This window comes from Lolium perenne, chromosome 3, assembly GCF_019359855.2.
Source record: "Lolium perenne isolate Kyuss_39 chromosome 3, Kyuss_2.0, whole genome shotgun sequence".
Classification (NCBI taxonomy): Eukaryota; Viridiplantae; Streptophyta; class Magnoliopsida; order Poales; family Poaceae; genus Lolium; species Lolium perenne.
Window position 1 is genome coordinate 337579028 of NC_067246.2, and position 22153 is coordinate 337601180.

General features: G+C 47.5%; 2 protein-coding genes and 1 pseudogene across 2 annotated transcripts; 2 read left to right on the forward strand and 1 right to left on the reverse strand.

Annotated features, from left to right (window-relative positions):
• Positions 1–527: 527 nt before the first annotated feature.
• LOC127338949 (bidirectional sugar transporter SWEET6a) lies at positions 528–1490 on the reverse strand. Its single transcript, XM_051364884.2, has one exon. The coding sequence runs from the start codon at positions 1402–1404 to the stop codon at positions 688–690; it is 717 nt and encodes a 238-aa protein (XP_051220844.1). The 5' UTR covers positions 1405–1490; the 3' UTR covers positions 528–687.
• A 13224-nt stretch (positions 1491–14714) lies between these two features.
• Positions 14715–15730, forward strand: LOC127338950 (bidirectional sugar transporter SWEET6a-like). Its single transcript, XM_051364885.1, has one exon. It carries the CDS (start codon positions 14779–14781, stop codon positions 15493–15495), a length of 717 nt encoding a protein of 238 aa, XP_051220845.1. The 5' UTR covers positions 14715–14778; the 3' UTR covers positions 15496–15730.
• Positions 15731–17275: 1545 nt separating this feature from the next.
• Positions 17276–19725, forward strand: LOC127345943 (uncharacterized; annotated as a pseudogene).
• Positions 19726–22153: the final 2428 nt, after the last annotated feature.

Genomic DNA, 22153 nt, shown 5'->3' on the forward strand with positions numbered 1-22153 from the left:
TGATGGCTACGAGGGTCGAACTCGAGTATGGTGCAGCTGAAAGTAGCATGAAAACCTATTGTATTTGGGCGATTACAGCACTGTTTTTACATGTCAAAGAACTTCTGTGTTTCGGGATTTCTAATCCGGCCTGCAACTTTTTGTCCAGCTATTTTTTTCACTACTAGACAGATCAGACTTTCTAGTCAGATCAGATCAGACTTAGCCCTTATCTTACGCCCTCGTCTAGTCCCGTTCTCAAATACTTAAGTTTTGGACACATAGGTCTTTTAGTTCTACTTAATTAAATTTGATAAACTTTTCTATTACAGAAGAGTAATAAAATTGATTTTGTTATGAAAGTATTTTGGCACAGATCTAGACACATGACTTCCTTACATGCATTAGTGGTCACAGTTTGAAGAGTATGGTGCCTTGGCGATCGTAATAGTATTTGCAGAGCAACACCATAATTAAATAAACCCAATCATAATATCATGAAAATCGTATATAGACAAGAATAATAATAAGGACCAAAGACAGGTACGCCTATGAATTAACTGAAGACTAACACCACCAGTTAAAAGTAGAAGATACTAATATGTCTGAACTATGGAAGAACTGGCTAGTAGTATACGAGTATATATAAGTCTAACATATGCATGTAGCTGAAACTAGAGGACGGACGGCCTTGCGCAGGAGGGTGCGCTAGACGTTGGTGCTGAGGGTTTTGTCGGCGATGGTTGGCAGCTCGACGTTCTTGGCCTTCTTTGGGGTGGACTTGTAGTAGCATCCGTATAGGATGAGCTGGGCGATGCTGAAGAGCACACCGAGGCCATTGGGGATGGTGATGTAGAGGTCGAACTTGATGAGGGCGTAGGCCGTCCAGCAGCCTCCGTTGAGCAATCCGACCAAGGAGAGGTAGAAGGGCATGTACTCGACGCTCTTGGTTTTGATAACTTTGCCCATGACGCTGAGCGGGGCTGCGTACATGCAGGTGTTGGCGATGACGCAGAGGATTCCGACGATCATGGAGCGGCTGTCGTGCGTGTGGGCGCCGAGGAGCACGCCGGTCACGAGGGCGGCCATGAGGACGGCCTCGGCGGCGAGCACGGCGAGCACCCAGAGGCGCTTCCTGTTTGGCGCGTACAGCAAGAAGGTGACGAGGTAGGCGGCCTCGATGGCGAGGCCGATGCCGTTGATGGTGATGACGAGCGTGCTGTTGGGGTGGACCAAGGGGAGGCCGTAGAAGACCCAGAGCATGCAGTTGAAGATGGTGGCGAGGTACGGCACCGGGCTGAACTCCTCCACGTCCTTCTTCTTGATGATCCCCCAGAACGTCGGCACCGGCGACAGGAAGAGCCCGAAGGAGATGACGTTGCCGACGATGCCGACGACGCTCCGGGCCACGTCCGCGGACACCATCTTCAAAGCTTGATTCCGGCGAGTTGCACACGTACGTAGGTGGCTGGCTTGATTTGTGGATAGATCGATCTATCGACTTTTGTGATTTTTGTGATCGCTAGCCCAGCCCTTTATACGCACCCACCCACCTACCCTGAACCCTACCAGGACACACGCACGTACACGCAACGGATTCCTCCTCTTGTTGTCTACGTACAAATACAATTACAAACGGATAGATAGAGATACCGGATCGACTTGCCGCGGCGCTTTGAACACCAACTTCTTGTTGAGTTCGTATATATCCCTAAAATTAACTTGTTCTGTACGTAATTTTCATGAAGATTCGAACTTTGTTTGCGTTGCCAAATCTCGCTTCGTCTGCCGGGGTCACGTACGGCCGCATCCAAGTTACAATGGGTTATCTGGTCACCGGATTCGTTTTGATTTTGAAACAAACATGGATATTATAATGGATATATCCGGATATGAACACAAACTTGTTGAGCACGTACATAATTTCCATGCACATCTTAATGTTTTTTTGGGGGAAACGTTTCGCATCCGGCGACCGATGATCGGTCGTCTGGATCGCTCCCTTGCTTGCCCCATTTTAGACCACCATCCATGCACGTTACAGCCCACCACCATCATGGCTTGCTACGCTGAAGCCTACCACCACTAAAGCTAGCTACGCTGAAGCCCACCACCACCCAGGCACCAAAAATATGTATCCACGTATCTATTATGAAATGATATGGAAAATGCCAGATTTTTCTCGATGTTGCATACCTTTTTTTTTTGTAAATTACGCGCACTAGTTTTGCAGAAAAAGCACATGCAAAATGTTGTAATGTATGTATGGGTGTTTGCCACAAGTTTGTGGATTTTGTTGTAATTGTTTGAGTTTTTCGTTCAAATAGATGGTGACTTTTATTGTCATTCAATTTGTACCAAAATAAAATGTTGTTAACCACTTTTCCATCGCTACAAAAACATATGATTTTTTTGTTGTAAATATCCAAAAAATATTGATATTGCAGTTAACTATTGTTGTAAACATCTAATTTTTTTTCTTTATTTAATTGTTAATAATAATTGCTAATAACTTAATTATTTATTTTTGTTGTAATCAATTGTAATTTTTGTAGAAAGACTTGATAATTTTTTTGTTGTAAATCAATCTGGATAAAAAATATTGTTGGTTAGCTACATTTTTAGTTGCTACAAAATATGTGGTATTTTTGTTGTAAATATTTCTTATTTTTGTAGATTTTACAAGATTTATTTTGTTGTTATCAATCTACAGCAAAATAATTTTTTGTTAAATCATTTTTATAACACTCCCTTTTTTGAAATTTATTGTATTAATTTATTGTAATAGTATATTTTTTTGTATGTAGAGAAACTGATTTTGTTGCAATACTCTGTAGCCTCAGGTATGTCCTTCGCTGTAAATATCTCGAAGGTTCGGGACAAAAAAGATACATACTTTCGGTCATGTGGAGAAGACTAGGACCGCGGGTTGATTCATCAAAATAGAAAGGGGCCAAATGTAAAAGTTTTGTTGTGGCTGATTCTAAGCGTCGGATCGCGATCGATTGGAGAACGACCGATTTTTGCCCAGAAATCCGGCGATCGACGCCTAGCGCTTCCCTTTGTTTTGCATTGCCAAATCTACCCGACAACATCCAGACCGGAACGCACGCAGCACGGGCTTCGCCGGCCGGGTGCAACCAAGGTACAACAGGATTCTCTCTCAGGGTTACGCCATCTCCTGCTGTCCGATGTAAAACTGTCAGTTTTGATACGTTTGGTAGGGCCATAGTCGACAATAAATCATCCGCGCCACCTCTCTTGTCCATTTCTGTCGGTGTTGTAGAAGGGATTGTAACACACGTTGTATTACTTGGGTGCAACGCACACATATATAGGTACAATGGGAGGTCTCCACATCCTCAGAAATAAAAGAGAGGAGGGCTCTAAGCGCTAATGTACTAGACACAATATATATACTCATAGGAGGGCTTAGGGCTCTAAGCGCTAATTTATTGTAATAGTATATTTTTTTGTACGTAGAGAGACTGATTTTGTTGCAATACTCTGTAGCCCAGGTATGTCCTTCGCTGTAAATATCTCGAAGGTTCAGGATAAAAAGGATACATACTTTCGGTCATGTGGAGAAGACTAGGACCGCGGGTTGATTCATCAAAATAGAAAGGGGCCAAATGTAAAAGTTCTGTTGTGGCTGATTCTAAGCGTCGGATCGCGATCGAATGGTCCGGAGAAGGACCGATTTTTGCCCAGAAATCCGGCGATCGACGCCTAGCGCTTCCCTTTGTTTTGCATTGCCAAATCTACCCGACAACATCCAGACCGGAACGCACGCTGCCCGGGCTTCGCCGGCTGGGGTGCAACCAAGGTACAATACGATTCTCGGTTATGCCATCTCCAGCTGCCCGATGTAAAACTATCAGTTTTGATACGTTTGGTAGGGCCCAGTCGACAATAAATCAGCCGCGCCACCTCTCTTGTCCGTTTGTGTCGGCGTTGTAGAAGGGATTGTAACACACGTTGTATTACTTGGGTGCAACGCGCACACATGTAGGTACAATGGGAGGTCTCCACATCCTCAGAAATAAAAGAGAGGAGGGCTCTAAGCGCTAATGTACTAGACACAATATATATACTCATCAACCCCCCCCCCCCCCCCAGTCCAAGCGTCGGCAGAACGGATGCAAAGACTGGATCGAAACTCCTCGAAGGACGTCGTAGGCAGTCCTTTAGTCATGATATCCGCGAACTGCTAAGAGGTGGATACGTGTAGCACATGTATGCGACCAAGAGCCACCTATTCGTCGAGCTCGATATGCTTCGTCCGGCGGTGATGAACGGGGTTGGCGGATAGGTACACAGCGGAGACGTTGTCGCAGTATACCACGATGGACTTGTTGACGGGACAGGAGAGCTCCTGAAGAAGCTGTCGAAGCCAGGAGCACTCGGCGACAGCGTTGGCAAGAACTCGATACTCCGCATCGGCGCTGGAGCGGGAGACCGTGGGCTGCCGCTTGGACGACCATGATATGAGCGAGGGTCCAAGGTAGACGCAATACCCCGAAGTGGAGCGTCGCGTGTGATACGTCTCAAACGTATCTATAATTTCTTATGTTCCATGCTACTTTTATGATGATACTCACATGTTTTATACACATTATATGTCATATTTATGCGTTTTCCGGAACTAACCTATTGACGAGATGCTGAAGGGCCAGTTGCTGTTTTCTGCAGTTTTTGGTTTCAGAAATCCTAGTAAGGAAATATTCTCGGAATCGGACGAAATCAACACCCAGCATCTTAGAATTCCACGAAGCTTCCAGAACACCCGAGAGCCACCAAAGGGGGGCCACAGGGCCACCAGATGATAGGGCGGCGCGGCCCAGGGGGAGCGCGCCCCCCTACTGTGTGGTGGCCCCGTCAGCCTTCCGACTCCGCCTCTTCGCCTATTTAAAGGTCTCTGACCTAAATCTTCGATACGGAAAAGCCACGGTACGAAAAACCTTCCAGAGCCGCCGCCATCGCGAAGCCAAGATCTGGGGGACAGGAGTCTCTGTTCCGGCACGCCGCCGGGATGGGGAAGTGCCCCCGGAAGGCATCTCCATCGACACCACCGCCATCTTCATCAACGCTGCTGTCTCCCATGAGGAGGGAGTAGTTCTCCATCGAGGCTAAGGGCTGTACCGGTAGCTATGTGGTTCATCTCTCTCTCTATGTACTTCAATACAATGATCTCATGAGCTGCCTTACATGATTGAGATCCATATGATGAGCTTGTAATCTAGATGTCATTATGCTATTCAAGTGGATTTTACTTATGTGATCTCCGGAGACTCCTTGTCCCACGTGTGTAAAGGTGACAGTGTGTGCACCGTGTGGGTCTCTTAGGCTATATTTCACAGAATACTTATTCACTGACTTATGATTTGAGTTGGATGTCTCTATGAAATTGTGGTGTGTTAGTACCTCCTATGAATGCTCAAAGTGACAGCGTGGGGTGTTCATTAGTACTTGGGAATACATCTTTAAGGTTTGCCTACATGATGAATTAGTGTTCGTTATCTTGCCAGAGAGTAATTCAGAATAGCATAGTGAAGTGCTTATTTATATTCAATTATGATTGCAATGTTGAGAGTGTCCACTAGTGAAAGTATGATCCCTAGGCCTTGTTTCTAAGCATCGAAACTCCGTTTATTTACTGTTCTGTTGCATGTTTACTCGCTGCCATATTTTATTCAGATTGCTATTACCACTCATATACATCCATACTACTTGTATTTCACTATCTCTTCGCCGAACTAGTGCACCTATACATCTGACAAGTGTATTAGGTGTGTTGGGGACACAAGAGACTTCTTGTATCGTGATTGCAGGGTTACTTGAGAGGGATATCTTTGACCTCTTCCTCCCTGAGTTCGATAAACCTTGGATGATCCACTTAAGGGAAAACTTGCTGCTGTTCTACAAACCTCTGCTCTTGGAGGCCCAACACTGTTTACAGGAATAGAAGCGTGCGTAGACATCAGCATGTCGGGGTAGCCGGCCCAGTCAGCGTCCAAGTAGGCGATGATGTCCGTGTCGGCAGAAGCATGTAGCAAGAGACCAAGGTCCAAAGTGCCACAGATGTAGCCGAGAATCCGCTTCACCGAAGTCCAATGGGCATCACGGGAGCATGCATATGAATGCACGCCTGCTGAACAACGTACTGTAGCTCCGGCCTGGTAAGAGTGAGGTTCTGGAGAGCACCAACAATAGACCGTTAGAGTGAAGCATCAGGGGCCGGAGAACCATCCTTGGCGGAGAGCGTGGTCTTCGTGTAGACAGACGTGGCCACGGGGCTGCAGTTAAGCATCCCAGCGCGGTGGAGGAGCTCATGAGCATACTTCTTCTGATGAAGGAAGAAGCCATCCGATCGACGCACGACCTCAATGCCGAGGAAGTAGTGTAGGGGCCCCAAATCCTTGAGAGCAAACTCAGCACGAAGACGATCGGTAACCCAGAAGCGCATAAGTGCTTGCCGTCAGGATGATGTCGTCGACATAGAGCAGCAGGTACGCTGTGGCGTCTCCCATACGGTAGACGAACAGCGAGGCATCCGAGCGTGTGGAGCGGAAGCCGAGTTGGTGAAGAAATGTTGTGATGCGTTGGTACCACGCGCGGGGCGTCTTCTTGAGCCCATACAATGAGCGCGAGAGCATGCACACATGATCTGGATGAGCGGAGTCGACGAAGCCGGTGGGCTGCTGGCAGAACACTTGCTCCTCAAGATGACCATAGAGGAAGGCGTTGGAGACGTCCATCTAGTGAACGGGCCAGCGGCGAGACACGGCGAGATGGAGCACGGTGCGAATGGTCACGGGCTTGACAATCGGAGCGAACGTGTCAGTGAAGTCGACACCGGCACGCTGATGAAAGCCACGAACGACCCAACGCGCCTTATGTCAGTCGAGGGAGCCATCCGGATGGAACTTGTGCTTAAAGACCCACTTCCCAGTGATGACGTTGGCGTGGCGGGGTCGTGGAACAAGCTGCCATGTCTTGTTGTTATGCTGCAGTGCGTCGAACTCGTCCTACATGGCCGCGAGCCACATCAGCGCTAATGTGCTATACACAATATATATACGCAACAGGCGCTACCCCAGTAGCCCGATGCAAATGTTTTTCATGGCAACTTTTATTGATAGAAAACATAATTTACATAGATTAGAAACTGAAAAACATTGAAATTAGAAAAAAAAAAAAATGTTTGGCTTTAAGGGGAAGAAACCCAAAGCGCTGTGATTTTACTAGAAGTGATTGTGTGTACGACACCAAATTGCGAGTGCGGAGACTCGAACCTGGGCGGGCGGGGATGCATCAGCCCATCCCAACCACCGGGCTATGCCTCGGTTCACAAAAAAAAAAAAAAAAAAAAAAAAAAAAAAAAAAACATTGAAATTAGTGGGCCAAAACCCAGACCTACTCTATTGTAGTCGCCTTCGTCCTAGATGATGTCCACGTCAACATGCAGCTCCCACGGCCAGTTGGGTGCACTGGTTCTATCTACAAATGGCGTGTGTCCTTACCACCAGCCATAGCACCACCACGATCACCGGCTGAAAGACCATCACCACTACTGGCCGTAGCACCACCACCGGCCATAGCACCATTAAACTCATGGCTTCTAAATTTAATCATCATAATGGAAGAACAAGGGAAAAAGTACCTCTATGCAGTTATCCTCGAAAACATTGTGGCCTCCAGTGTAGTTGATGGTAGCATTGGGCACCCCGTCCGGTGTAGGGGGGGTGGAGAAGGCACCAATCCACAAGCCTCGTTTGCCTTATTTGGTTTCTTTAGGCCAATGGAGACCGATTTTGGCCAAGGAGTCCATGAGGTGGCACCGCTGTTGCCGAGTCGTTCCCCGAGACAATATTGGCGGTAGGGAGCCTGGAGGACACGGTCACAAGTGGGCATGCTCCTTGGATGAGGTGGTTGCCCTGCCGCTTCTTTTTTGACATTACGACCGAAGGACTGGGTTGCGCGAGGGGAGCATCGTCCACTGGAGGTGTGGAAATTCGGGGAGGCACGGATTGGGGCAACGCTACCTGGAAGTCGACGGGCGGCTGCTGCAGGAACTCCATGGCAGCCATTAAGCGGTGCATGGAGGTTAGAAGGCATAGCGGAGATCGGTTGCGGCGGCGCTTGAGCGGGAAGGAAGGAGTTGATATGTCCCTCCCTCTAACGAGCGCAATGGGATCCGGGGTACTTAAAATCTAGGTGAGCAGAGGCTCTCTTGGCCTATCCTCCAACTCGCCCCCATACTTCTTGAGAGTCCACCGTCGGTATCACCTCCGCCCGGCGCCTCTGTCCCCCTCCTCCGGCGGCTCGTTCGTTGTGAGCGAGCATGGGCGAGGTAGCCAGGTCTCCTCCGTGTATAGTAGGATTATAAGTTGGTCTTTATGTAGGTTTTCCCTAGTGGAGTCTGGCGTCATGCCGGTTGGGGATTGGTCGCTGGAGCATGCAGGCTGCGTCCGGTGGCTAGCGGTGATGTTCATCCTCGTCATGGTGCTTCGGAGGTTGAAGCTGAAGTTGGGGATGGAAGAAATTGTTGTATTCCCGTTCAATAAGCATGTAGTAAGAGTCCTTGGTGCCCCAGTTCAACTGCTGCTTGATGGGTGCTGGTTGCTCATCAAATCTTCTTGCCGTCGCCATGGTGGTGGAGGTGAGGTGGGAGATGAGCAGCTTTTTGGTAGATCTAAAGGAGATCAGGCAAGTTTTCAATTTCTTGGTTCAACAACATCCACGCCTAATGAAGATCTCTGGCCTTATGTTTCTGAGATTGCGCTCGGGAGAGCTCATCAGCAGCAACGTTTCATCGGAAGCTACGCCGCCCATTGTGGAGGTCGAAGGGCGGCCTTCTCTGGAGGCTACGTCGCCCTCTGCTCTGGTCGATTAGCGGTCTTCCCGCCGTTGTTGCCTCTTCTGGTCGAATGGCGGCCATTCTATTTCCTCCCGGCCAACGAGCCTGAAGGGAGGCAGTGGCTCTTCATCGCGACGTCCATGGTTCTCCATGGAAGCTTCGTCGTCCCAAGTGATGCAGTTCCCGGCGGCGGCAAGGTGCTCGTGAGGGAGAAGCTTTGGACCCGACTGCTTTCTCCATTAGGTTTTAGGGGTCCTCTTTGCAAAAGACAGGGACCATTTTGTAATGTCCTATTTTCTTTGGGTCTTTCTGTAAGATGTACTGAGCTTGTCCTAATAAAGTGTGTTCAGGGCCCTTCGAGGCCCTTCTTATGTTCAAAAAAAAATCTAGGCGTCAACCTTGACTATATCTAGAATTCTGCGGATCATGTCTCGCACCACTTAAATACTCTTGGTCGGGACATTTTAGGGTATATGCGTGAGTCATTTTTTTAGGCCGAAAACTTCTGAAGAATGGTTAGCTTTAAGGGCCAAGCATTTTAAAGGATCTTCTAGAGATGCTATTATCCTCACCGTGTTGTCCATATAGGATATATGGTACAATATACCAATCCTATACGGACTCTCTCTCTAAGCCACGACAGGCCGGGCTTTTCCTGCCTTCTATGAACACGTAACCGAAGCCCCTGATTGGGGCATCGTTCTATCAAACATTGACATGGTATCGAGCCTACCTTTTCAAATCATCTAGCTCCCGATTCTCAGAAAATCGAGATTGATTCGCTACCCCTGATCGATCTGAAACAAGGACGGTGTAGATTTTTCCATACCTTTCGTAAGCGGGACATGATGGTAAAATCACCAAATCTGACATGTACGTACAACCCTATAGAGGCATGTATGGCCCGCATTGTCTTACACGAGCAAATCCCGTACGTATGGCGTGCTTATACCGTCATATGCATTCGTGACGCAATGTTTACTGAAAAGGCACCACATATAAAAAGGTATAGATACCGCATCTATGTAGATAGGTATACATGGGCTGGATATGGGTTTCGGCGGACCTAAAGTAGAAAAAAAAAACAAATATGACCTCTCAACTTCTGTTAGGGGGAGCACTGGAGCAGGGTTCGAGAAGAAGAAAACTCGCTCGCTGATTCCCGATCGGCGCAAAGAGAAAGCAAAGTTTCCTAGCTGATTCCCGATTGGCGACAAGACGAAGAAGTTGCTCACTGGTTCCGATCGGTGAGAGAAGAAAAAGAAGAAAACGTGGAACCTGATTTTGATCGACGTCCTCGACAACCCGCCCTCCTCCCAACGATCATGTCCTCATCATCAGCGACTGCCATGGCGGCTGCCCTCACTAGTAGAAAATGGGGCAACTGTCTAAGCCTTTAGTACCGGTTCCCTTACGAACCGGTACTAAAGGGGTCATTTGTACCGGTTCGGGCACTTAGGCGGGCGAGGAGCTTTCGTACTGGTTCGTTAGGGGCTTTCATACCGGTTCGTGTTAGGAACCGGTACGAAAGGTCTTCGGCCGAATTTCAGACGCGGGGTAGGGCTAGGGCTAGACCTTTGGTAGCGGTTCATCTAAAGAACCGGTACTAAAGGGTGCCTCTATATGATCCCTGCCCCCCACCCGATCCTTTCTCATTTTTTCCTCTCTCTCTCACATTTCTAAAAATTTTGCACCTCTCACACTCCAACAAATCTTCATTTTTTCTCCACCATTTTAACAAGATTAACGACATCTATCTATCCAAGGGTTAGCAATATCATCCTTTCTTCCGGCGTTCCTAATTGAGCTCATTTCTTTGCCAGTTTAACTGGTATTATTTTTCTAGTGCTAGCAAGGTGTTCGATGAAATGCCTAAGTTAGGGATTTTATTTTTTTATATGCAATTTGAGCTGAAATTATAGTATGTTTTGTAGGTTTTAGTATCATCCCCGTCCTCACCGCCGTCGATTGCCAGCGTCGTCCCCTAGCCGGCACCATACCACCTCGGTGAGCCTCTTCTTTTTTATAAAAAAAAACTTAGTTTTATGCGATGAACTTGAATATTAATTAAGTTGGTCACTCATATATCCATGATGTTGTGTAATTATTGATTTTTGATATACATATATAATGCAGATGAGTCGATAATGGATATACGGTGACCGGTGCCATCCCGACTTCATTAATGGCATGCATTATTTTCTCAACGTGGCTGAGGCAAACAGGCGGTCGAATGGTTTCATCTATTGTCCATGTAGTTCCTATAAGAATATGAAGGATTACTCTACCTCAAAGACCCTTCACGTCCACCTGCTGGAGAACGGTTTCATGCCCAGCTATTATTGTTATCTGTTTCGAGAATGAGCTTGTTACCCGTACGTGGGGGAATGGTACCCTCATCACTTACTACCTTTACTCGACTCTATTTAGCGGCAGCCACAACCTTGGTTTTATTTTCTCATATGCACGATTTACTGCATGTTGCCTTCATGTGTTTATATTTTGTACTGCACTGGACCTCCTCGTGAGACGCTTTATCCCTAGCCAATTTTTCACTGCCATCTAGGACGCCAACACAAACCTCTCGGTATGTTTCGGAGCCCCGGCCGGACTCCATCAGGGGTAGTTTAGTGGGGTGGCTCCCCTTAAAACTGGTTGCAGCATTGAAAACGGTGTTGTTGTAAGAATCCGTCTTTCTAAAGCAGGGTTGACCATGCATATGGTTACATCTAGCCAACCTCTGCAGGATATACATCTTGTCGATAAGCACTGTCCGCGATTATGGATGAACCAGAGCACCTATGGCTTGATCATAGAACAAATTACACCTTTATATTGTTGCGAATAATTTGCATAGTAAAATAGCATTACTACAAGAATTATCTAATAAAGTTTATCGATGGTTGAATGCCTTACATTGCTTCTTAGCTATGAGAGTGAAGGGGAGTTGTGTATTTGACTGAGTTATGCATGTATAGTGTCCAGTTGTTACCTTTATGCGCTCTTTTATATTCTCTGACGGATGTTGTAACATCTCTATTGGGTTTTAGTACAAGTTTTGTTGCCGCTAAGTCCACCATATATCCCATCGAGCACAGTTTAGTTCTGGTCTCGCTGAGTACGTGCCTTGGTACTCACTCTGCCTTCTCCCTCTTTTCACAGATATGAGAGGTACGACGGTTAGCAAGGTTACCCTTTTGGCTTGGTCTAGATAAGGTTATGGATGCCACTTGGTTACCTTTAGGACTCTTAGTCCAATTTGTACTTTCGTCCATACTCAAACACATTAATATAGTTTTAGGTATGATTCGAATCTTTGTATTGTATATTTCTACTCTTGAACATTAGAGTCGTTGCTGTAATATATGTTTCTTGTAGGTTCTATTTTAAATCGATAATGTGTGGATTTTAGCGAGATCCCTGGAAACCGAAAAGTAGTGGTGTTGCGACATTACACCAATAACCTTTGAATGTAAAAATAAAATGATGGAGGGTTATAGAGCACATTGTACGGTTGTGGAGACCGTGTGGTGACTTATTGTATGTTCCTCCCCCTCGTTGCTCAGTGTTGTCCTTCGGGTTTAGGCGCTTGGTACGAGCATATGCCCGCACGTCACCTTGTCTTCTTCTCTCTTCTTTTTTTTGCTCAATTTCGAGATGGTACGGGCGTACGGTATGGCGGCGGCCTACCATACTACTGCTCGTTAAACTTGCAGAACATCGAGAAAATATTTCTCGCCCATCGGTACGGGTAGAAGAAATGGGCAGCTCCGCCCATACCGCAGGTCCTTCAACCAATGGTAGGACTTCGAATTTCTGATTATCTTCGTAAGAACGGTATGGCAAGCCATATGGTCAGGGCCAGCCGATACTAGTTAGTTTGTTTAGGTAAGTTAACTCGAATAAGAGAAAGTTACATTAGACCACCTTGTTAGTTTTTTAGGTTAGTTATATAATTGGCATATCGAGTTAGAGTTACTTAAACTCAGAACATGATCCATTGCTTATTAACCTTGAGATTTTTCCGGAATGAAGCATTGCCTCGGCCTCTGCATCCAAAGGATGCACACCGTTTTTCTTTATTAGATTATCCACAAAACCTTACAAGAGGAATACAAAGATCAGTTCAAACCACCTTCCTAGAGACAACTCGCTAAACCTATAAGAACGATGAAGGGGGTGTCCAAGAAAAGAGGCAGTACCCTGACCTCACACCAACACACATCATCTAAAAACCGAGTGTTTGTCCAAGCCGTCCATTGGCGTGTGAGAAGCACAATTAGTCTAGCAGACTCTCACCGCACACCATTGCATACGCCATAGAATCGCCAGCGTCGTCTTCCGCGTACCCATCTCCAAGAGAGATCAACACATTGACCTTGACAGGCCTTCCATAGACGTTGCCACAACGCTAGACGACACCACCATCCTGCGCGCGTCCATCACACTGCGTCCGTCTCTGAGACTCCGCTGCACCATGCTGCAGAGAGTCGACGACACCGGCACAACAGAAACACACCGCTCCACCTCAGCACCACCACCGTCCGTTCTCTTCCCCCAAAAAAATGCCCCCAACAGGTAGAATCATCCTGCGCGTCCATCACACTGTGTCCATCTCCGAGACTCCGCTGCACCATGCTGCAGAGAGTCGATGACGCCAGCACAGCAGAAACACACCGCTCCACCTCAGCACCACCACCGTCCGTTCTCTGCTCCAAAAAACAATGCCCCGACAGGTAGAACGATGATGCGCGCCGCCATCATTCGATTCGGGATACCCGGATCTGGGTTTTCCCCCGAAGTAGCCCAGGGGAGCAGAAAACACAGACTTTAGAGACAATGCCTTCAACAAGGTAGTGACAAACAGGCGCCGCCATTGTCGGCCATGACCGAAGTCAGGGTCGGCTTTCACCGGCAGCCACGCCTCGTCGTCGGGACTAGATGATGGATCGCGAAACCCGCCAAAATAGCCACAAACTAGCCGATCCCCTCCGGTGAAAGAGAAGACCACCACAACCATGGATTCCTCATGTCTCAAGCCAACCACCTCCGGCGGAGGAGATGACACCGCCGCTTCAGAACTCGGCCGTCCTCAGTGATGCGGAGGTAGCCATGGGAAACTCCGCACCGCCGATGGAGAAAGAGGGAGAAAAGCCCGCCCATCCAGGCCTAAACGGACCCATTTAGGGAACCGTCATTAGGAAGTTATTCCCCCGGAGCGACGCCTCCCAGGGAACCGACCTGATCACATCTGTTCCCTCCCTATATATATGTAAAATCTTCATCAATCAATACAAGTGATTCAATCATTGTCTCTCTCGCTCGATCCTCTCTCGATACCTTCAAACATACACAATGGTTTCAAGTCCAATTTGAGAAATTTACGTTTTGTTATTTTTTTTAGGTTGGGTAAATATATTTGGCATATCGGAGAAGAAATAATAAAAGTTGGCTAACATAATATATCCGGATACGGATCTATATCCATTATAATATCCATGTTTGTTTCAAAATCAAAACGAATCCGGTGACCATATAACCCATTGTAACTTGGATGCGGCCGTACGTGACCCCGGCAGACGAAGCGAGATTTGGCAACGCAAACAAAGTTCGAATCTTCATGAAAATTACGTACAGAACAAGTTAATTTTAGGGATATATACGAACTCAACAAGAAGTTGGTGTTCAAAGCGCCGCGGCAAGTCGATCCGGTATCTCTATCTATCCGTTTGTAATTGTATTTGTACGTAGACAACAAGAGGAGGAATCCGTTGCGTGTACGTGCGTGTGTCCTGGTAGGGTTCAAGGTAGGTGGGTGGGTGCGTATAAAGGGCTGGGCTAGCGATCACAAAAATCACAAAAGTCGATAGATCGATCTATCCACAAATCAAGCCAGCCACCTACGTACGTGTGCAACTCGCCGGAATCAAGCTTTGAAGATGGTGTCCGCGGACGTGGCCCGGAGCGTCGTCGGCATCGTCGGCAACGTCATCTCCTTCGGGCTCTTCCTGTCGCCGGTGCCGACGTTCTGGGGGATCATCAAGAAGAAGGACGTGGAGGAGTTCAGCCCGGTGCCGTACCTCGCCACCATCTTCAACTGCATGCTCTGGGTCTTCTACGGCCTTCCCTTGGTCCACCCCAACAGCACGCTCGTCATCACCATCAACGGCATCGGCCTCGCCATCGAGGCCGCCTACCTCGTCACCTTCTTGCTGTACGCGCCAAACAGGAAGCGCCTCTGGGTGCTCGCCGTGCTCGCCGCCGAGGCCGTCCTCATGGCCGCCCTCGTGACCGGCGTGCTCCTCGGCGCCCACACGCACGATAGGAGGTCCATGATCGTCGGAATCCTCTGCGTCATCGCCAACACCTGCATGTACTTAGCCCCGCTCAGCGTCATGGGCAAAGTTATCAAAACCAAGAGCGTCGAGTACATGCCCTTCTACCTCTCCTTCGTCGGATTGCTCAACGGAGGCTGCTGGACGGCCTACGCCCTCATCAAGTTCGACCTCTACATCACCATCCCCAATGGCCTCGGTGTGCTCTTCAGCATCGCCCAGCTCATCCTATACGGATGCTACTACAAGTCCACCCCAAAGAAGGCCAAGAACGTCGAGCTGCCAACCATCGCCGACAAAACCCTCAGCACCAACGTCTAGCGCACCCTCCTGCGCAAGGCCGTCCGTCCTCTAGTTTCAGCTACATGCATATGTTAGACTTATATATACTCGTATACTACTAGCCAGTTCTTCCATAGTTCAGACATATTAGTATCTTCTACTTTTAACTGGTGGTGTTAGTCTTCAGTTAATTCATAGGCGTACCTGTCTTTGGTCCTTATTATTATTCTTGTCTATATACGATTTTCATGATATTATGATTGGGTTTATTTAATTATGGTGTTGCTCTGCAAATACTATTACGATCGCCAAGGCACCATACTCTTCAAACTGTGACCACTAATGCATGTAAGGAAGTCATGTGTCTAGATCTGTGCCAAAATACTTTCATAACAAAATCAATTTTATTATGCTTGGAAATTATTCTGTAATAGAAAGGGTTTGTCAAATTTAAGTAGTACTAGAAGACCTTGGTGTCCAAATCTTCAAGTATTTGAGAACGGGATTAGAGGAGGGCGTAAGATAAGGACTAAAGCCGATTTAATCTGACAAAAAAATCTGAACAATACCTCCTGAGCATAGTGGTGAAAAAAATAAGCTGGACAAAAAATTGCAGGCCGGATTAGAAACCCAAAAACTGGCAAACACAGAGAAGTTCTTTGACATGTAAACCCATTGCTGTAATCGACCAAATACACACATAATATAGTTTTGATGCTACTTTCAGCTGCGCCATATTCGACGTTCTACTCTGGTAGCCATCAACCTGTGTGGTTACACGATGAGCTTCATCCGGAAGATTTAGCTGGAACTCCTTATCATACCAGCACAAACATTCGATTTAATGATATTCATGCATATTTACCAATCTGTGAAATTTACAAATCATACCCAGCACAACAGCTTCATCCTCAACTGTATTCTTAACAGATCTTAGACCATCTCTAACAGCATCCTTAAATTGTGCAATGGTATTGGAAAAGATCCAATTGTTTCTTGAGAATGAGCTAACTTTTAATCAATATAGTACATGAGTGGGGATTTTTTAAAATTCTCCACAAACGTGTACTTCTCTTCTCCGAGAGCATGATTATAGACCAGCCCAGCCAAGACAGTCTTCAGGAAAGTCAGTTGAGTTCATGCGGGTATATGATCCAACAACACACGCTTACATTGATGGGGAAGAGATGGCAGCTAACTACTCATTTCACGCCGTGTATAAAGGGACCTTACTTAGATCTTCTCTAGATAAGAAATTAAGCATGTACCCGGCTACTGTTTGACCGGCCATGATACAATCAAATTGTACTATCATGATTTCACATATTTGCATGCTTATTATCATGTGTCCATTAGTTACACCGTATCACACGTTTTTATTTTATTGTTCAACATTTTCCGAAGAAAGAAATTGGTGATTCTAATCATACAGGAGCGTGACCAAAAGAACAGGGGGGCTGAAGTTTTTTTCGGCCCAAATCAAATCTTTATGCCGGACAGATATAGAGGGCGAATGTCACGCCGCTTCTAGGAGCCGCACAATCTAGCGACGGTGAGGCATTTTTTGCAAAACAAAGTAAAAAAAAAATCGAAGTTGCCAGGGCCTAGGTGAATTTTAACCTCGCAACTTTTATTTTGCATCGCGCCGAGATTTTTTTGAGCAAACTTTTCCCCAACAGAATTTTCCATAGTTTTTACAGTTTCATGCTAATTTTGCTGTAATTTCATTTGTAACATTAGGAGATGATTTTCAAGCTTAAAAATGCACTTAATTTTTTGATTACACGGAAATTTACATAGAGGAAAAATATCTTTTTGGCCGTCGCGGGATTCTTGAATTCGTATGACTGCTTCCTCGAGCGCCGCCGTTCGCCTGCTCCACCACCGCCGTTCTCCACCACGAGATCGAGCGCAGCCGGGCAACTACTCCCCGCGCGGCCAGTGCTCCTCCATCGCGAGTGTGAGCGATATCGGGCCCCTGCCGATCTCCATCGCCAGCTAAAGCGCCGCCGGCCCTTGCCTCCGCACGCGCCGCCGACAGCCTCCATCCCCGTCGCACGACAGACCACGTGCTCCGCGGCGAAGCCCCGTCGCAGGAACGGGGCCGTCGAGGCGGTCGGACCGTCGTCGTGACTCGTGAAAGGTGGAAATTTTTCGGGGAGAGAAAAAGGGGCGTCATGGCGGCCGCGCCGCGCGACCGGCGGCGAAGGGGCCGCGCTCCCGGGCTGCCTCCGCGGCGGCCGCCGAAGACGACGGGGAGGAGCACCACCTCAACCCCTTCCTCTCCGACGAGGCGCCCTCGTCCTCGAGAATCCAGTTCAGGTGCGTGCTCACGTCCCGCGATTTGGTCTGTTCGTGCTGCTGCTGGTGCGCCTGTGGATAGTTTCATCGGGTTCTGTATGGCTTGGGCGCAGGAACGTGGCGTCGCGGGCGCGGTGGGTGGAGGACGCCGGCGAGGCGGAGGTGCTCGACAGCAAGGGGAAGCTCTGGCTGACCACCGGTGTCACCAGGGGCGGCAAGCTCTACTACAACGTCGAGGAGATCGGGTACGCCACCTGTTCGATCAAATGCCGTACCAACGTAGAAAATGCAGCATTTCCCGGATTACTCATACTTGAATAATTTGATTGTGCCTTCCTATAACCTCCACTCTGTACTAGTTAAATGATGCCCCACTAAAAAACTTGAGAACTCATTGCTTGGTGGTTATGCATGAATCGCGTGACATGGCTTATGTTTTCAAATACTTCAACTTTCAGTTTGAGGCTTACTGGCTGATCAAACTATGCAGCTTCTTGGCAGAAAGAGGGGCACTGGTTCTTCTCGACGACGAGGATGAAACGATAGGACTGGAGGAAATCTATAAAAAGATTGCTGGCGGAAATTACGGGTGCTCCTGGGATGCCTTTCAAGCTTACAAGCACTTGAAGGTGCTTGGCTACATCGTTGGACGCTATGGTGTTCCCTGGACAGTGAAGCATAGCGGCACTTGTGAAGTCACCGATCCTCCCAAGAGTATGGCTGACACTGAGCGTTGCTCTGATAGAGCCAATGGTGCCTGCAATGACATCACCAAATTTCTCAAACAAATGCATATAGATGGGATATATCCATCCTTTGAAGTTCATCTACCAAACAGCAAATTTAAAAAGTCATGCCCGGGAGTTCCTACTTTCCTCCTATGTCTGCTAAGGTAATGTTACTTTTCTCAACACTTACAAACCTGTGCATTTACTCTTATAAACCTGTGCATTCATACAGTAGTTCATTGTCCTGTGAACTGTTTAGTACTAGTGTACAGTAGGGCCACATGGTTTAACTTTGTTTAGGATGTACTAGTTGAATCACTAAATTAGTTATCTTTTGACACAAGTGCATAAATTGTTTGTTGGGTGTTTGATATGATTTTAGTTATCTCTTGTTTGAAATGTTTGCTGGATTACTCATATATATTCTGAAACATTTGTACATTTAGGCTTGGTGGATTTATCTATGTGGTGCTATAGGTTGTCTTTCTGTACACATGGATGTCTGTTTTGTGTTGTTAATTGTTTTTCTGTGCACATGGATTTATTTTTGCTTTGTTATATCAGTGGTTATGGTGTTCAAACTATATGAATGGAAGTAATTCAGGGTTGGTAAAGAAGCTGATGGGAAATTGTATTTCTAAGCGGATTTACAGTTAGTTGAGCCCTGTCTTGCAATCAAAATGTACGATCATGATTTCAAATGTTTGCATGCTTATCATGTGTCCATTACTCACTTCTTATCGTATGTTCTCATTTTGTTAACAACATTTTCCCAAAGGAACTAAGGAAGGAATTGTTGATTCTGATCATACAGTAGGTAATGAGATACACCAAGCCACAAAATGTGGAACAAAACTATCATAGAAGTTATATAAGTACCTAAGGAGATTCACACAAGGCTACATTTTTTGGATAAACTTGACAGCACATAAGGCTTAGGTTCGGCAATTTATGGTTTAATTAATGTGCAGAGACAAGCCACCCTCAAGGGATGAACTGGAAACCGTGGAGAACAAGTTTGAAGGCATTCCTCTTAAATTCTGTCAAGTTGATAATGGACGTATCAGCTTTCTCTCCTTCGACAATGTTACACTTCCTAGTTTGCCCTGATAGGTAGCAGTAGGAATGATTGTTAGTTTTCGCCTGTTCTGATACTGTAAGCTATCAGTTCGGTCTACTTCTGTTCTGTTTGTAGTGAACTAATCCTTAATAAGGCTTGTTTGTTTCTTGTTCTGAACCACTACCATAGTGATTAGTGAACCGTCAACTATCTGGATGATGTTCATACGGTGCCACAAATATCACTCGCTCCTACATGACTGGCCAGAAACCACACTCAGTTTTGATTCTCACTATAGTGGCTACCGGAGACGACAAGAAAGGAAGAAGGTGTGGAGGAATACTTCACCACGCAATTTATATGGCATAGAAAGTGCAGGTTAAATCGTGCGCTGATCATGTTAATACCCAAGAGACTGGATGCCATAGAAGTTGGAGATTACAGACCAATAAGCTTGGTGCGCAGTTTGTCCTAGCTGTTCTAAAAAAAAAACTCGTGAACAGTCTGCAATCAAATGTGTGAACTATTCAGCTCTAACCATGCTCTAACCATCCGGCTTTATCAAATTTCTTGCGAGCAAAGGCAGGTGGCGAGGCAGATCAACTCCAGAAGGTGCAACGGTTTGTTTATCAGAATTGATATATCCACCTTTGATTTGCTGTCTTGCCTTATCTTTTTGAAACTCTTTGTTTGCTGGGTTTCTCGGAGCGATGGCTAAGTATGATTGCTGCCCTAAAATTATTGCCAATGGTGTACCGGGCAGCAGGATTCGCCATGTTAGAGCATCTCCACCGGTAGCCTCCAAATAGGCGCCGGCAGGGGCGCCGGCACCTCCGTTTGGGGACGCCGGCACAGCGTCCTCCATTTGGGGGAGCTGCTCCCACACCGGCGCCCCCAAACAGGCGGTCCCGATAGATAATTTGAATTTGAAATCTCAAACACAACCATAGAAATTTGAATAAGTCTACGAATATGAAGTTTGGGCCAACACACGGCCACCAAATACGAATAGGTTTTGGAATAAGAAGTTTGGGCCAACACATGGCCACCAGATCGCCGTTTCCGGCGCAAAAAAAAGGGCTTCCAAGCCATATGATCGCATGATCAAATAAAGGAGGTCACGGGCGGCGCAACCTCGATGACTTCCTCATCGGCGGCCGGCGGTAGCTCCGTCGCTGCAACAGGATCCACGGTCACCGGGGGAGGCATGAACGTCGACGGTGCCTGGGGAGACATGAACGGGGACGGTGACAGTGTAGACATGAACGTGGACGGTGCCGGGGGAGACGCCGACGCAGCTCGCGCCACCATCACCTCTTGGCCGATGCGCTCGCGGTACATCTCGTGCCACGCCCGCGCCAAGGGGTACATCTTCTCCATGTCGGCCATCAAGATCTTCGATTCTTGAGACATTTTGGCCAACGATAGCCGCGTCGCTTCGTTGGTGGCCTTCATGGCAGCGGCGTGAGCTTCCATCTTTGCCGCCTCCACCCTCTCCCTCTCCAACTGGTACTATCGCTTGTTAAACCGGTACTATCGCTTGTTAAAGCGGTACTACCGTTTGCGTCAAAACTGTGTAGAAATCAGGCAAAAATCGAGCCCCGAACCGGCGGTAGTACCGCTGTGTCAAAAACCAAATCAAATCAGAGAGAGAGAGAGGAGAAAGCATGCAGCAGCGGCGGCACAGCAAATGGCAGAGCAGCAGCAGCGCAGGACAGCAGGCATACAAGCGGCAGCGCGCGTGTGTGTGAAAAGGGGGCGAGCGGGAAGTGGGCGTCTGGGCGCAGCATGTGAGGCTGTCGCCTGTCGGGCGCGCGTGGCAGGGGTCAACGACCCAGCGATCGATCTCCCCGCACCACCGACGCGATTTGCACAAAAATAACCCAAAAGTGAAAGAAAAGCACAGACTAACCCTCCGGCGAAACTATTTCACCAATCTAACCCTTTTGTGTGGCGCCCCTTCCACGGGCGCCACACATGCCCATGTGGCTCCCCTCCTGCCGGCGCCACTGACCCAGCCGACGTGGCCCCCTCGCCGCTGAGCTGGTGCGCCCATCCAACGTGGCAGCATGTGTGGCGCCCCTCCCAACGGCGCCACACATGCACTTGGAATTGCCCAAACATACTGTGAGACAAATGCTCTGGGACTTAGCCGTTTTGCGAGGCTCGATGTGTGGCGCCGACTCCACGGGCGCCACACTAGCATGTGTGGCGCCGATGCCACGGGCGCCACACATAGAGGCTCGCGAAAACGGCTAAGGACTTATCGTCCGGAGCCCCTGGATGTTTTCGACCCAATGTTTGATATAAGTTGGCATGTGTGGCGCCGATGCCACGGGCGCCACACAAGCACTTGTGGCGCCAGTTGGAAGGGCGCCACACATTGACTTTTGTTAACAGTTACGAGTACAACATTGGACACAACAAGTAGCAATTTCATGACATACACATATAACACTTCATAGGTCACATTGGAGCACGTAGATTCAAACAACAAGTAGCATTACAGACCATGGTTCGACATGACATAGGGATTTGGTTCACAAATCGATACTTATGAATATAGAGTTCACAACAACACGTGGGCACATCCTAGTAGCGTCCTCGA